Source organism: Silurus aristotelis (assembly GCF_946808225.1).
Source record: "Silurus aristotelis genome assembly, chromosome: 18".
Classification (NCBI taxonomy): Eukaryota; Metazoa; Chordata; class Actinopteri; order Siluriformes; family Siluridae; genus Silurus; species Silurus aristotelis.
This window is the reverse complement of record NC_139591.1, coordinates 2,913,794-2,929,949: the sequence shown is the minus strand read 5'-3', so window position 1 is coordinate 2,929,949 and position 16,156 is coordinate 2,913,794. Positions and strand designations below refer to the sequence as shown.

At 40.3% G+C, this 16,156-nt stretch overlaps 3 protein-coding genes across 4 annotated transcripts; 2 read left to right on the top strand and 1 right to left on the bottom strand.

Annotated features, from left to right (window-relative positions):
* The first annotated feature begins 652 nt into the window (after positions 1-652).
* reep5 (receptor accessory protein 5) lies at positions 653-8,519 on the top strand. Its single transcript, XM_083568161.1, has 5 exons — positions 653-1,041; positions 1,336-1,429; positions 4,655-4,793; positions 5,681-5,849; positions 8,202-8,519. Exons 1-5 carry the CDS (start codon positions 924-926, stop codon positions 8,249-8,251), a joined length of 570 nt encoding a protein of 189 aa, XP_083424287.1. The 5' UTR covers positions 653-923; the 3' UTR covers positions 8,252-8,519.
* Positions 8,520-9,613: 1,094 nt separating this feature from the next.
* On the top strand, positions 9,614-14,252 carry LOC310740918 (uncharacterized protein). The gene is made up of 2 exons (XM_083568127.1): positions 9,614-9,926; positions 11,168-14,252. Exons 1-2 carry the CDS (start codon positions 9,759-9,761, stop codon positions 12,275-12,277), a joined length of 1,278 nt encoding a protein of 425 aa, XP_083424253.1. The 5' UTR covers positions 9,614-9,758; the 3' UTR covers positions 12,278-14,252.
* Positions 10,064-15,991, bottom strand: LOC310740935 (uncharacterized protein). Of its 2 annotated transcripts, none has more exons than XM_083568157.1 (3): positions 15,485-15,989; positions 15,108-15,257; positions 10,064-13,922 (listed from the first exon to the last, which is right to left on the bottom strand). In XM_083568157.1, the coding sequence occupies exons 1-3, from the start codon at positions 15,891-15,893 to the stop codon at positions 13,654-13,656; spliced, it is 828 nt and encodes a 275-aa protein (XP_083424283.1). In that variant the 5' UTR covers positions 15,894-15,989; the 3' UTR covers positions 10,064-13,653. The 2 variants fall into 2 exon arrangements, with proteins under 2 accessions (XP_083424283.1, XP_083424284.1); XM_083568158.1 differs by having other exon boundaries at positions 13,800-13,922; positions 15,101-15,257; positions 15,485-15,991.
* Positions 15,992-16,156: the final 165 nt, after the last annotated feature.

The window sequence follows — 16,156 nt, the reverse complement described above, 5'->3', positions numbered from 1 at the left end:
AAAATAACGCCGACCAGTAAACCTTCTGTACAATGTTATAGAGTTCAGAGGTTCATCACAGGAAAAGTAAGACATTTTTATACATTAAAACATATTACCTGGAAGACTGCAAAACAGAAATGCATGCACCCCATGCATAGACTACAATATATTTAGTTTCTTTTGTTGAGATGAACACTACATATATGCCACAAAGGTGGGAACACAATTGCACAAGTGTACAAGACATTTGTATGTATGCTTTGGCATGTATGTTTTGTCAAACATAAAGGCATGGTCTGATGGGAGAGTTCGTTGAGTGGTTTGCTTTTGGGATCTGAATCTCCAAATGCATCCCAGCTCTCTTATCCTACATATCAAGTAATATTTATGTCTCTTCTTCTACTTCTTTCGGCTTCTCCCATTAGGGGTCGGATCATCCGTCTCCATACCCCCTGTCCTCTACATCTGCCTCAAACCAACTACCTGCATGTCTTCCCTTCCCACATCCATGAACCTCCTCTTTTCCTTCTTCCTGGTGGCTCCATCCTCAGCATTCTCCTGCCAATATACCCCATGTCCTTCCTCTCTACATGTCCAAACCATCTCAATCTCGCCTCCCTCACCATGTCTCCAAAACGTCCTTACATTCATGTCTCTGTGAAGACAAATTCCAAAATCGAGTGGAAAGTCCTGAAAGCTACACAGTCAATGGGATCTCAACCTCGAATTGTCCACAATCCCCAGTCCATGCAGTATATTTTTTGGGCTGATGAATATGCTTAGACCTGGCAACCCTGGCTTTGGTGTTAGTCTGACGCAGCATCTGTGAAGGAACTACAGGCAGAAAGGAGGTTGAGCTGCTGTACGAAGGCGTCGCATGTGACGAACTTTGAATCAGATTATTGTTTTATATATTTATAAAAAGAAATTCAAAACTAATCATGGCTCAGGCATTAAAGGAAAGATTTAACAAGTTCCTGCACGAGAAGAACCTCATGACGGACCTTCTGGCGAAGATCGAGGCCAAGACAGGAGTCAACCGATCTTACATTGCTCTCGGTGAGTCCATGTGTTTTCGCAATTTGCAAGGAAAATGACGCGTGTGTGTGTGTGTGTGTGTGTGTGTGCGTGCGTGCGTGCGTGTGTGTGTGTGTGTGTGTGTGTGTGTGACAGATTAAGAGATTATTATTAGAATTTAATGAGATGATAATAAAAAAAACAACAAAAAAAACCAATGATGATGATGATGATGAAGATGCTGCTGCTGCTGATGATGATGATGTCTGATCCATCTTTTTTCTTTCTTTCTCTCCATCTTCTCTCCATCTTCTCTCCACCTTCTCTCTCTCGCAGCTGTCATTGCTCTTATTTCAATTTACCTTGTCATCGGTTATGGAGCTTCTCTTCTCTGCAATCTCATCGGATTTGTCTACCCTGCCTACGTGTCGTGAGTCTGCATTCGAATGATTTCCTCCATCCTCTAACCACAACACAACCAGGAGTCTCTGCCATGCTTCTGCATTACACACCTGAATGCGTAGTAGGACTGCGTCATGATCTGCACACCATCAGTCCTTATAGAAGACGTGCACTATTCTATTTTTTCCAAATATACCCACTGGTACAGTTGGGTGCGGTTTTGGAACAAGGCCTTGTTACCTCTTTAGTCCTTGGCATGGCCCGGCATTGCTACAGCTCACTGATGCAGCTCAGATTTCCCACTGGGACGATATATTTATACGTGTTTTGTACACATTAAGCAGGAGAAGCGATAGAAGAATCTAGTGCAGTGTTGCAGTGGGTGGTATTGTTTTCCAATTGCCTCAAGGTCCCAAATTCGATTTACAGGGTTACGTTCTGCCTGGATTGTTAGATGTTAAGCCCCACACTTGTTGTTGTTCCTCCAGGTTCTTCAGTTTGCTCCAACCTTCTACACGCATGGATTTCGATGATGTAGCTTCCACTAGGTCCAGTGTGCATGTCTTATAATTCTGAATGATGTTCTTACAGCCAAGCGTCACATTCGCATGCAACGTTCCTATAAGTTAATATATATTCCGTGCTCTTTAGACGATAAATTCAGCTAAACAAGAAATCGTTTATGGTTTGTCCAAAGCAGGAGAAGCGATCGAAAAGTCTTGGGTTAAACTTGATTCATCGGTGCGTTCTGATTGCCCCAAGGTTCCAAGTTCTATCGTGATCAACGAGGTTACTATGTGTCTAAAGTGTCTGGTCTAGAGTTCCTCCAGATTCTCAGTTTTTCTCCAACCTTCTAAATGCAAGGATTTTGGTAGATTGGCCAAAATGTGTGTGTGTTTCTGTGTGTATTGTTGTTCTCATGGCCCAGTGTCACGTTTGCATACAGCGTTCCCCAGGATCTTGTCCGACCCGTATAAACCGTCTACCGAAGACAAGTAAAGAAATCAAATTCCAAATCATGGTAAATGATTTCGATCCCCCTGGTGTAATTAATTGGGTCTAGAACATGGGTATCCAATCAAATTCCTGCAAAATTGTAATGCGAATTAGATCGCCTAAGTTGTGCCATGAGTAGTGTGTTTTCATCTGAGAATATTCGCTCGGACATGCTTTTCATTAAGACGGATTAAAGGCTACAACACTTCATATTAGTATTTTAATATCTATTTCCCAATACAGATTTATTCAAGTGCTTTATATAAATCTGGAGTCTGTTAGAGAAACACAGAGCACAAGACAGGAACTGTTTGTGTAGTCGTTTTAAATACAAACGTTTTATTGTTTGATAACCATTATGGAGAACATCACTGGTTCGCCGCAGCCAGGGAGGGAGCAGTGAAAGGCAGAAGAAAGCAGATCTAGAAAAGAGGAAGATCTGTGTAGTGAAGTCAACGACTAATCAGCGAAATGAGGGTGGAAGTTGGGAAAATACTCGTTATATTAAGTATCCGTCTTGGTTTGTATTGTTTCCTGCAAAAAATCGTAGGTTTTCGAAATACAGTTTTTTTGGTTAAGTTTTTCGCACCATTTTGTGGGCATCTTAGAGACGTGTGTCACGTGTGAAAAACACATCGTTCAGCAGTTTCTGACACGGCAACCGTGCCACGATTAAAGCCACAGAGATGACATTTTTTCTGAGGTTTGTTACATTGGATAAGTGCATAAAGAAGCAGATGTGCAGGTGTTAATAAGTCCATAACATACGTTCATCGTTCAGCCATTTCCATTTCGTTCAGCACGACAGATAATCTTTAACGCTCAAGTCTTTACTTCCTCCCTGTGCGCAGGAAAACCGATGTGGGTTTTGAAAGTGAGCCACTTGTCACGCAGAACTGCGACACCACAGCGTTCAGGACTTTTGAAGCAACGTTGGTGTTTGCGTTTCTTTCCCTGTGAAATTTCTCAGAGAAAGCACAAAAAGCGTGTCATGACTCATTACCCACATGGCAAAAAAAATGTGGCCTGCTGCTCAACATGTTCCACACGTGTGTCACGTGAACCTCTGAGTCACTGGCGTCCACTGTGCTGAAGATCTGATACTGAAAAGTTTCATTCCACAATTAACAGATCAAGTTGCAGCGAGGCAAATAGGCACCGAGATAAATATCTGACACTTGTGTTAGTGTAGTTGACAGAGAAAGCATTAACAAGCAGGAAGAAGGGCACCATTTTTTTTGGCACAAAGGCACAAAGTTAAATTTTTTAATATTGCAATAACCATTGCGATGTGACAAAATTGTACAAATATTTTCACAAACGTTTATGTGGTACAAAAAGAGTGGAGTTCATTTGTCTCTGCTTTTTTTAAATAAATGCGATAAACGTAAAACCGCAATAAACGGACGCCACCCCCAAAAATGCTATTTTACGTTTACAGTACTGCACTGTTTTAACATTTTACCTCATTTTATAATTAACTATTACTCATTTTTATTAATGAATTTTATTATTTCAACATAAAACTCCATATAAACTATTCCTTGTAAGTTTTTTGCTCTATCGCTTTATCTGCGAGAGACCGGAAAATCAGCCGAATTTAGTTATGTGGCAAATGCAATTCCGCAATGAACCAAAGGGGGCGCCAGATTCAAACCGCGGTAAAGCAGGGAATTACTGTATACAGAAATACCGCTGCACTGAAACTGACGAGTATTTGGTAGCGTTTTTTAACACTTTAGGACCCATGATTTAGGCTTAAAATGCACAGAAAACACAAAAGAGCACACTGTGGCGCTGTTTGCACTTTTTCCGGTTTTTTTTCTTTTTCAACATGACGAGTACTGAATTTGGGTTCTGCAGCCGACGGGTACCGAGTTATTACTGTATACTGTATACTGTATAGTTTATATAGCATGGTACCGTAAATCGCTCTGTTTCACTAAATTTTGTGCTGTAATTTGTTCAATTCTTTAAGATTAATGGGTTTTACTACGCAATGACTTACGTTACGATGGGGTCATCGCATACGACGCATCTCCATCTCAAGTCGGGGTCTGTATTTCGTTGAATGTATTCAAATTACTAGACTAGAAATTTTTCCTGTGTCTTTACTCTATCTTTGACCTTAGAAGGAAATTGTGTGTACCGTAGTGAGAATATGTGAAAAATGATGGTAGTGGTGGTGGTGTTGGTGTGTGTCTGAGTGTGTGTGTGTGTGTATCCCTAATACACAACCTCTTCTCTCTGTTCGCAGAATCAAAGCCATTGAAAGTATCGACAAAGACGACGACACGAAATGGCTGACCTACTGGGTCGTGTACGGTGTGTTTAGCGTGGCCGAGTTCTTTGCTGACATCTTTCTGTCCTGGTTCCCATTCTATTACATTGGAAAGGTGAGTGTGTCGGTGTGTTGATGACAAACTCTCGTATCTTCATTGTTTATATGTACACATATTTGGCTTGCTGTTGATTGAGGTGCTTTGTCAATAATTAAACAGTGATATTTATTCAGATAAAAAATTGGAAACACCGGAATGTTTGCTCAAGCTTTGGCGTTAAGATAAATGATAGGAAAGATCGTCCTCTTCATTTAAAATACATTCATTGGTCAATGGCAGAATGAGGAAAAGAGAATATATAGAACGAGAAATCTGTGGAAGACCAAAATAGAGGTATTGCGGAATTTAACGATACCTTTAGCTAGGTTGGATCGTACCTGCCGATTAATCAACCGTTTTCAAAATTGGTACTGGATAAAAACCAAACAGTACTTCATAAAAAAAATATAAAAACAGTACTGATTCATGATAAATGATAATTATTAATATATCTATTGATATAGTTATATAATTAATTAATTATAAATAGCACTGTATATAATACTGTATAGCGCTCTCTGTGCAGCACGCAGTCTCGTGTAAAAACAAACGGTATGTGATGCCAGTCATTCGCCTCTAGAGGCCGCTCTTGTAAAGACAGCGGACCTTCTCTCCACTAACGGACGCTACCCGGAAAAAATATCTGTATGGATTTTTGCCGATAGTTTCAGCAATGAAATATCACTGCTGATAAATCTGCCAAACCGATAAATCATCGACCTCTAGACAACACCAGACTGTTTAACCTGTAAACTTAGGAGTTATAATATATTGTACAACAGAGATGTTCTTTATGTACAATCGAGCTTCTGTGTACAGTCCTTTAGGATATCTCCAGGCACATGCTCAGTTGTTTCCAGGCCCAAATAATGCTGTTTTTTTTTATTTTCTTGTCGTCTCAGTGCGCCTTCCTGGTGTGGTGCATGGCTCCAACTCCCTCTAACGGTTCCATCCAGATCTACACGCGCATCATCCGACCTTTCTTCTTAAAGAACGAGTCCAGGATCGACACCGTGGTAAAGGACATCAAAGACAAAGCATCCGATGCCGCGGATAAATTCAAAGACGAGGGTAATAACGCAAGGAACGCTTTCCCGGGAACGCTGTTTCCTGCTCGCTGCTTGTTTTTTTAAGAAAATGGAACAATCCATGAAGTGCATGAAGGTTTCTCACGGGGGGGAATTGCGCTCACCTGTAGGCTTTGTTGTTGTGTTGGGCAACCCAATGGGGTAATGCTTCCTGCCGCTTGCGTCACCTGTTTGTGAAATGGAAAATTGTGAAACGGTCGACATGCCCTGCCTGAAAAACACGTTACAACAGTGATTTCTATCATCGCATTTCCTATAGATACAGATCCTCTTTTTCTCAATAAAAAAAAAAAGATTTTTATGGAACAAATGATTTATTTCAGAAAATATTATCTGGTCCCATATTGAAATTGTTGGGTTGCAGTTGCTCACAGTGAAATTAAAGTAAAGATCAAGAAAGAAAAACTAGTTTAAATAGAGTTTAAATAAATATAATGTTATATATTAAGTGAAATAAATTGTGTAGCAGCAGTAAAACATGGCAGTAAAACATTGCACATGTTAATACAAGTTATTGCAAATGGAGAAATTATTATTATTATTATTATTGCATGAAAATTATTTCATATAATTGCCTGAAATATTAACATTATGTAAGTGTGGAATGAAAATCGTTATCTATATCATCTTTATCGCTCTTGAATTTCATTTTCATAATTTGAACTTCAGGAACTCTAAATTCATATCAGGTTAAGTCTCTGGGTTACTGATTGGAAGGTTGGGGGTTCAAGCTCTGGTATCGCCTTGCGTCTGACACGAGTTCTGTTACGATGTTCTTTGATTGTTTTGTGGGCAAAGATCGAAAACCTGAAATGCTGAAACGGAAATTTGGGTGAAAAATGGGCGGGAAAAACAGGTGTCTGAAGTATAAGTAATTTATCCTAAAATTAAGTAATTGAGATTAAGAAAATGTGTGTTGAAGCTTGTTTGAAATTTTGAAACGTCACCACGAATTTACTTCAATAATGGAGATTTTCGGGGTGAGCATTAACCATTGACCCATGCCAGTGGTTTGCATTACGTAGAGTTTTCACTGTGACGACTGTCTCTTGACATGTAGTGCAACCATAATGTCTCTGTACATCATGGGAGGTTTAACGATTATAACATTATCACATTATAATATATTATAACACTGATCTCTTTATCAGGGCACCTGTTAGTGGGTGGATTTATTTATTAGGCAGCAAGTGAATATTTTCTCCTCAAAGTTGATGATAGAAGCAGGAAAATTGTGCGTAAGGATTTGAGCGAGTTTGACAAAATTGTGACGTCTAGACGTCTGGGTCAGAGCGTCTCCATAACTGCAGCTCTTGTGGGATGTTCCTGGTCTGCAGTGGTCAGAATCAAAAGTGCTCCAAGGAAGGAACAGCAGTGAACCGGTGACAAAGTTTTTTTTTTCTTGTTTCGTTCTACTATATTCAATTGCATTTTGAATGAATTGTAATATTTTTTTCTTTGTAGGTCCAAATGTCTGGGCAAAAATGTGAAATGCTGCATGGAAATGTATAAAAAATAAAAACGAAATGTTGACGTGATGAATATTTATTTCCCTTCTGTATTTACTGGGGATTATTATTTTTATTATTATTATTATTATTATTATTATTAGGAATGTGCATTTTTGTGCAACTATTAAATAGATTTTAAAATCTTCAGGCAAATTTAATCAAACAAGTAAAAAATTTAATTTTATTCAAAATGTTGATGTGAGACTTCAGAAGAGACTCGCTACTGTTTTTTGTTTTACACGCCACTCTTTGTGTGAGTCTGTGTGTTAAAACCCAGCACTTTTTTTTCTTAATCATCTGATATTAACACTCGTCACAATCCAAGGTGTCTACGCTTATTTTCCCTATTCGGATGTTTACACATTAACTAAATATCTTGTACACGTATCTGCATGAACGCATGCATTGTCCTGCTACCACGTGATTGACTGCATGAATGAGCAGGTGTACAGGTGTTCGTAGTGACCTGGCTGGTGAGGGTTTATTTGTGGTGCATCCCCGTGTCCTTCGCTCTGATAAGTGTCATATTGTATAATCGGATTCCAGCTGTGTAATTCCGAACCAATTCGCAGGAATTTTTCCCAGAATAATGATTTTTCTCGATTTTTGTTGTTGATGGAATATTTAAATAATTTTTACATATTACTGAAGTTAAAGAATCATTTTTCCACAGAAATCCTGTCCCCCACACACTTATATAGTCAATTTTGAACCTATTGTCCCTACAAAATGGCACGAATCACAATTTTTTTTGTTGTTGTTTGTTTTGATGTTTTCTGCATATCTATTTAGTATTAATCGTTTATTATTCTGTTGTTTTATAGCCAAGAAAGCCACCGCTAACATCATCTTCGAAGAGAAGAAGAGCTCCTAAGCTGCCGTGGAGGAGATGCCACACTGATATGCACTATTGGTACACGTCCTCAAGGATGATCACGGGCCTGAATAAACGTTGCCTTTATCTTTTGTGTGCTTCTTTGTAAACAACTGGAATATTCCTACTGGCTTTGTTCACTTGTTCCCCCTGTACAAATAGCAGTGCCTGCAGAAATGTTCTGTTTAAATATATATTTCACATAATAGCCAGTGATGCTTGACTTTTGTGCTTCAGTCCCAGTAAATGGAAATCTTACCTCCTATAATCTCAGCTTGTGTTGTTTTTTTTTTTACTGTAGAAAGTGTAAATTCTGTGTTTTTTTTGTGTCTGTCAACTACAAACTACACACAAGATTTTCCTGCATAAAAAATAAGAAATTATGCCTCATGTGAACACTTTGCTACTTGACTCCAACTGCTATTTTAATAATAATAATAATAATAATAGACAGGATTACATCATCGATGGGACACTTTGTCAGCACAAAGTATTTCACACTTTATCTATACAGAGATCCGAAACTAGATTACACTAGATGTACAAAAGTATTGGTACGCCTGACTTTCCCTTCTATATGTGGGGTTTTTTTTGTTTTTTTTCACTAAATTGTATGGGATGTCTCTGGATGCATTAGCATTAAATGGAGACCCAACACTTTGTACGCTGATTGAACCCAGGCCTCCTCACCTCATCTCACCTACATCAGAACCTCACTTTACTAACACCCTTAATCACTGAATAAGCACAAAACTCCACAAACACTCTCCAACATCTAGTGAAACATTTTAGAAAAGGGGCGGGAATTATAACAGGAAGCGGAAAATAAATGCAAATTGGGATGTTTAAAAAACGAATAGAAATTTGTTATTAGGTGTCCACAAACTTTTGTCCATACAGCAAATGTGAATTTACATTCAGTTTTATAAAAACATTTTTATAATTTATTTTTTTTTTTTTTAATGGCAGCTTTCAAAACTTTTCAAAGCTTTTGGAGGAAGCGCAAGAATTCACAATGTAACATCCATTTACATTTACAGCATTTAGTATACACTCTTACATTTTATACAATTGAGCAGCTATTAAGGGCCTGGCTTAGGGGCCCAGAAGGGGCCACTTGATGTGTGTGGGATTTGAACTCACAACCTTCAGATATAAACTCCAATGCCTAAGTTACTTCTAAGCTACCACCTCCTGTTTCTATTTAACAACCTTATTGTACATGTGCATATATATATATATATATAATACTCTAAATATGTTTTTTATTGTCCTGGACTATTTTGCATTGTAAAGTTGGTCACACTCATAAATAATAGCTTTTATTTAAGTTTAGATCTTTTATGTTCGTATGCTTTACAGTAAAATGGCACATGTGCCTCATCTGGGCAACAATACAAGGACATGAAGCACCAGCAACGTGGTACTGTGCGACCCCGCAAAGACCCGCCCACAACCCAATGGCGTCATCAAAGTGCGCGGTGTGTCAACATATACACGATCCAGCATGGAAGAAGCTGCTGGATTGACTTTGTTCTTGTGTCTAATCGGCCGTTTGGTGAATCAGTTTATATCGACTAAGATCAGACTGATCAGGAAAAGGAGATCCAGGATTAGAGACTTAATTACAAACACACACCACAGGTTAAGACACCAGAGACGAAGACAAAGACAGGTGAGAAGAATGAAGTTATCTATTATAGAATGAGATATTAAAAGGCCTGCTTAATGACATTAATGGACAAAAAAGTGTGGACTTCCAAAAAGGTATTTAAATACCATGAAGTTTTAGCGATGGATCTTATAAAAGACTTTATCTCTTTAATCTTGCTGTTTTATTTAAAAAATATTTCCAGACATTGATCTTTGAAGTTCCTTCTGTGTTGCTGAGGAGGAGTCTGTTCTTCATCTTTTCTGAAATTGCAGGACATTTTTGTCGTACCACGAGTTTGATATAAAGCAAAACATTAATTAAGGTTTTTCTTTGATAAACCTATCCAGTAATAAATAATTAACCTAGCCTTATTTCTTTCTTTACTTCCATCCATCCATCATCAATCCATCCTGGACACTGTCAGTACCTTCAGACTCCAAAGCCTTTACGAAAATGTCGGTGTGTCATCGATTTGATATTTTTGGCATTTTAAAATATGTAGCTCTAGTCTCTTTTGACTTATAAATGAATAAATAGATACATGTGACAGTATCATACATCTACACTGCATTCTGGATTTTTGTCTCCATCACTTCTGCACTGAATTCTGACCCACGAACCATGTGTGTTACCGTACGTGTGAGAAAAAACGAGCTCTGCTTAATATTTAGGGGTTTACTGTTTACTGGAGATCACTTATTTTTAATTTTTCTTATATTAAAAAAAACTTTGCAGTAATGTCAGTGGGTTCCCTTCTCACCGTTATTACTGTACAATATCCCAAAATATTAAGCAGCACATTCTGTACCTTTCTTCAGCTACACATTTCCAAATTCAGTGCAGAAGTGAAGGAGAGAACGATCCAGAATGCACCGCAGCCGAGTTACAGTGAGTTCAGGCAGAGAATTGACTATTAATTAGCAACCTGGGAAGAATTACAGTGCTGATGGTGGTATATTTATGAATTAGCATCTGATCTGTTTGAGCTCAGTTCAGGTGGAGCTGAAGAAAAGGCCACGTCTGACACACGACACAATAGTGATACATTTGTAAATAATGTAGGAAACCGTACAGTAAATCTAATGAATATCAGTGAATGCAATTTACGAGCAAAGAAAAAGAATCTGTGATAAAATGTGTTCCATTGAAGATCATTTTAATTCCAAATTAGGCGTTATATTCGTAAATTTTTTCATTAAGATCGATTTTAAATTTTTTTCCTTTCAGTGCCAGGATTATTGGTGAATCCACTTGTGTTTCAGATCCAGCTTTATGACCAGTTTCGGCGCAGACCGCCTTCCGTTTGGGTCCGTCAAAGAGCGAACGACTGGTGGACTGTCGCCGTTCCCAACTTTACACACGAGCAGTGGAGGCAGAATTTCCGAATGTCCGAAGACACGTTCCTGTACCTCTGCCACAGGTTGCGAACGACGATGGAGAAGCGGGACACCAACTTTCGCCTGTGCGTGCCCATAAAAAAGCGGGTAGCCATTGCGTTATGGAAGCTGACGACCAACAGCGAGTTAAGACTGGTTGCCCATTTGTTCGGCGTCGGCGTTACTACGGTGTGGCGATGCATTCGGGAATTCTGCTCGGCGGTTAACGAGGTCCTGCTGCCGGAGCTGATCCCATTCCCAAATGATGATAAGCTTATGGAAATGGCCCTGACCTTCGAGCAGAGGTACGGACTTCCACAGTGTGTCGGGGTCGTCGCCGGATCACATATCCCCAACGTCCCTATGGAGTACCATGCCGAATATTTTAACCACATGGGTTGGCATTCGATCATTCTGCAAGGAGTCGTGGATGGAAGCGGGCTCTTCTGGCATGTATTTGCAGGAAGTCCGGGAAGTATGCATGACGCTACGGTTCTGCACGTGTCAGGATTGTGGGATCTTATAGGACAAGGGCTGTTTCCAAACGATACGAGGACTATTGCCGGTCACGATGTTGGCTACTACCTCCTGGGTAATGCCGCCTTCCCGTTGCAGAGCTGGCTCATGAAGCCGTTCTCAGACACCGGGCAGTTGACTGCAGAACAGAGGGCGTTTAATCGGAAAATCTGGCGAGCGAGTTGTGTAGCTGAGCAGGCGTTCGGACGGCTGAAGGGAAGATGGAGATGTCTTCTCAAACGCAACGACAGTCACATAGACCTTGTGAAAACAATGGTGCTCACCTGTTGTGTCCTCCACAACTTATGCGAGACACACTGTGAGCAGTACAGTGAAGAATGGGATCCTCCTGCTGCAGGAGAGCAGATTTTGGTGGCGGTGCCACCAGAAGAGGACGCTGAAGGTGCGGGTGTGGGGGTGCGAGACGCCCTCGTGAATTATTTAAGCAAAGACAGTTGTGTTTCACTGTTGCTCGAGTAAAACGTACATTGTATTTGCAAAAGTTTGAGGACACCTGGTCATTAATATGGTACACTATGGACAAAAGTATTGGGACACCTATTAAACTGTTATTGCTAAGCAGAAGGTATACAATTGTACAGGATGCAGTAGCGTGAAACTTTCCGTTCTATTTTCGTTTGTATAGCGCATCATAAATAAACCTCTGTAGCTTTTTTTTTTTTTTTTAGCATCGCTAACACATACTATATATTAATCCGTATCTTAAAATAAATGTATATATATTTATACAAAACACCAGAAATTTTTTAATGAAAAACAGTGTTTCATCTGAGAACCCGAGAAAAAAAAAAAAAGATTAGCAGAATTAGAGCTCCAAAGTCGGCTAAAGCGCCCAATCTGTCGCCTCATCCTTCTGCACTATAGATTAGAGCTTTTTGAAATAGTGGTTTGCGCTAATGAAGAACTCATTTTAAACAATAACACGCATCGTTATTACCAGAGCGATCAGGCTCTCGCTCACTTCACAAAACAGAAATGAATCTCGCTGGTTTGCTGAAAAAGAACGCGTTTCTGATATACGCTGTGTTTCGGTTTACGACATTTGGTGCTCAAACAATGCGATCACCAATAGAAATGCTGATACAGCACATTTTCTTTCGTGCATCATTACACCCCTAGAAATATATTGTTCCCAATATCTGAGTGTAGAATAGCTCCTGAGCTCAAATGCCCTCGTTCCAGCACACACACACACACACACAGTGAATGAGAATCTGACACCTAATCTTATGTCCCATTAGCGAGTCTTAATGTAAAGTGAAAAATACACTTGCCAAAAGTTTGTGGACGCCTGATCATAAGTATTTCGCATACGCTCTTTGAACATCGCATTCCACATTCCCAACTTTCTCTTAGAATTCTCCACTCTTCTGAGATGTTCCACTAGATTTTGGAGCATGCTTGTGCACCTGTGTGTTCATCAGCCACGAGGGTGTTATAAAAGTGTTATAAAAGGTACTGGTGAGGAGGTCTGGGGTGCGGTCGGCGCTCACATTCATCCCAAAGGTGTTCAGTAGGAGTTGGAGCTCTATAGCAGGAGATCTTCCACTCCTACCCATGTAAAGCACATCTTCATGGAGCTCGGTTTCCAAGTACAAGTGAACACAACGTCTTGTACTATTGTGTGCCTCCAGCTTTGAGGTAACAGTTTGAAAAGCATATGGCTGGGGAAAGTCCGGTGTCCCAAAACTTTTGTCCATTAAGTGTACTTACACATATAACGAATGAAAAACACTAGAAAGTGTGTACCGAAAAGAGTTTTTTCCTTTTTTATTATAAAATAAATTGAACAATTGTCTCTTCGTCACAATCCAGATAAAACAATGTGAAATGTTTTACGGTGGGGGTTGTGGGTGGTGGTTGCCGGCCATGGCGGATACCAGCTGCCCCATAACGCTGAGAAGTCCTTGGTTAAACTGTGCCAGTGTGTTAATCAACTCGGCCTCTCGAATCCCAGCTGAGTGTTCCAACTCCTGCAGGACTTGCAGTCGCCTTTCTTCAAACTCCTGCTGAACTCGTTGCCGCCTGTCCTCACGATCCTCTGCCATAAGGAAGATCTCTCTCATCGCGTCGATGTGGTTCGAATGACCGTGCCTCCTTTTTCCTGGTGAAATATACAACACACAAGTGATAAACGTGGTGCATTTAACCAGTACTACAGCTTTACTAACATAAGGTAAGACATCAAGGTATAAGTAGTATGGGGGCGTCTTAACCACTTCACCAGACCACAATACGAAATCAAACGTGACCTGAATATTAGGAGGTGTGTGTGATAAGCAGTTGACCGATTGTCACAGATTTACCAGAATAACACCACATGAGCAAAGTACACAAAAAAGATGGGATTAAACACTAAATCCTCAGGAGATCTTAGTGAAGGAAATCTCTGACATTCAGCTGGATGAGTTGGTTTAAACCAGAGGAGCCCAAACTTTGTCCTATGCAAAGAAAAAAAGTAAAATGAGCCAATTTATTAATTATTTCTCTGCTTTTTGATTGTTGGTTTGTTGAGAATCTCAGGCAGGAGAGTTTTCCTGCATTCATTCATCAACCTTTCGGAATAAAACTTCTGTTTAAGACATTTAAGGGAAGACAGGAAAAATCATAAAATGTTGTTTTTTTGGAGTTGTGAATGAAGCAGAACTTCTCACGTATTAGTTATTTTGTGACGAAGAACCACCACAGTTACAGTTTCAAGGAAAGGTTATATTTTCAACATTGTAGTTCAGTGAAACCCACAACATTATAAGGAACAAACCAGTTTTATTGTACAACAGACTTCAATGCCTGATTAAAACTATTCAGTGAAATGTAATGAGACATGAAGCTGGTCCTTAAAAAGATATTTCCAAACGCCATTTTTTTCCTCTAATCGTACGGTAATGGTGGACCAAATACATCACAGGCTGTTTGGGCATCTCTGGTTTAACTGCAGCATCAAAATAAAGAAACAAGGAGGAAGAAGGGCAGTATGGAATACGACTTCCTGTCGAAAAAGTGGAATTTCTCATGTACTTAGGTTCGAATGTGTTCAGGTAACAGGGTGCTAGTTCTAGTTGATGGGTTTAGAGATGGTGTTATAATGATGGTATTAAGCGGTGGAATGATAGGACACCACTGTGAAGGTGTAGGACTGAAATGTACAGCCCTTCACTAAAGAGATCATTTCACATTAGGAGACATGTACACTATTTACAACTGTATTAGAAAGTTATACACAGTGTATATACCGACTGTATGTAGATGTATAGAAGATATGCCCTAAAACACCCAACACACCTCTCACCTCTGATACGGGGGATGGTGGGTCGAGGTTCCTCGGCTGTAACGTTGCTGGACGCAGGAGAGGACAGTCCTGGAGACAGGGGTAACGTTACTGGAAGTATAGGAGAACCGATCCTGCTTCTGCTCCTGTCTTCTGCGTGATCAAGACACACTGAGGAACAATAATAAAAAGTATTTACATTCACAGCATTTGGCAGACGCACTTATCCAAAGCGACTTACACCTAGAGTTATGGAGAATTGCTCAAGAACCCAACAGTGACAACTCGTGACCTTCTGATCCAGAATCCAGTGGCTTTAAGACTACCACCTCAGCATGAGCTTAAATAGTGTGCGGGCGCTACACAAAGCAGGTGAGATCTGAGGATGAGGATCTGACCTGACAGAACATCGTCACTGTCGTCTTCGTCCTGCAGCCCGTTGCAGCTGATGACAGAGTGGAGCAGTGAGCTGGAGGACTCGGCTGCAGCGCTCCTGTCGGTGCTCTCCGCCCTGCCGCGTCCCAGAACCGCGTCTAGCGCTTCGTACCACTGGTTAGTTTTCCGCTTCGCCCCGTTCCTCTTGTTGTACTCATTCAGTCTCCTGTAATCCTGTTTCAGCTTTTTGATTTTGACTCGACACCGATCCGGGCTGCGGTTGTAGCCCAGGTCCCACATGCGCTGCGAGATCTTCTGGAAGATTTTCTGATTCCGGACGGTTCCCTCCAGCTCCCTCTGCACTTCATCCTCCGACCAGATACCGATGAGCGTCTTCGTTTCCTTGTTGTGCCACGGCTCCGATTTCTCCATTTCTGTTTTTTTAAGTGGGAACACTTCTGAAAATTTTTTACTCCCTCCAAAAAAAATGGCGTCTGTTTTTGTGTTTATCGTGTCGCGCTTTATATGACGCGAAGTTTGGCCAACCAATCAGGAACGGAGCCATGATGCTTGCCCCGCCCCCCCCGGGCTTCAACGTGTTAAACATACACACAGCATACAACAAACACAACACAGGTATACACACACACACCCCAGAAACACACAAAATACTCACACAACACATTACAACATAC

Bases quoted from the DNA above. Each gene is read 5' to 3' on its own strand.
- reep5 (XM_083568161.1), top strand. From the start codon at position 924: ATGGCTCAGGCATTAAAGGAAAGATTTAACAAGTTCCTGCACGAGAAG. The intron at 1,430-4,654 runs GTGAGTCTGCAT...CTCTGTTCGCAG, and splicing joins GTCTACCCTGCCTACGTGTC to AATCAAAGCCATTGAAAGTA. The intron at 5,850-8,201 runs GTAATAACGCAA...GTTGTTTTATAG, and splicing joins GGATAAATTCAAAGACGAGG to CCAAGAAAGCCACCGCTAAC.
- LOC310740918 (XM_083568127.1), top strand. From the start codon at position 9,759: ATGGAAGAAGCTGCTGGATTGACTTTGTTCTTGTGTCTAATCGGCCGT. The intron at 9,927-11,167 runs GTGAGAAGAATG...CTTGTGTTTCAG, and splicing joins AGAGACGAAGACAAAGACAG to ATCCAGCTTTATGACCAGTT.
- LOC310740935 (XM_083568157.1), bottom strand. From the start codon at position 15,893: ATGGAGAAATCGGAGCCGTGGCACAACAAGGAAACGAAGACGCTCATC. The intron at 15,258-15,484 runs GTCAGATCCTCA...ATTGTTCCTCAG, and splicing joins CAGTGACGATGTTCTGTCAG to TGTGTCTTGATCACGCAGAA. The intron at 13,923-15,107 runs GTGAGAGGTGTG...ATATTTCACCAG, and splicing joins CACCATCCCCCGTATCAGAG to GAAAAAGGAGGCACGGTCAT.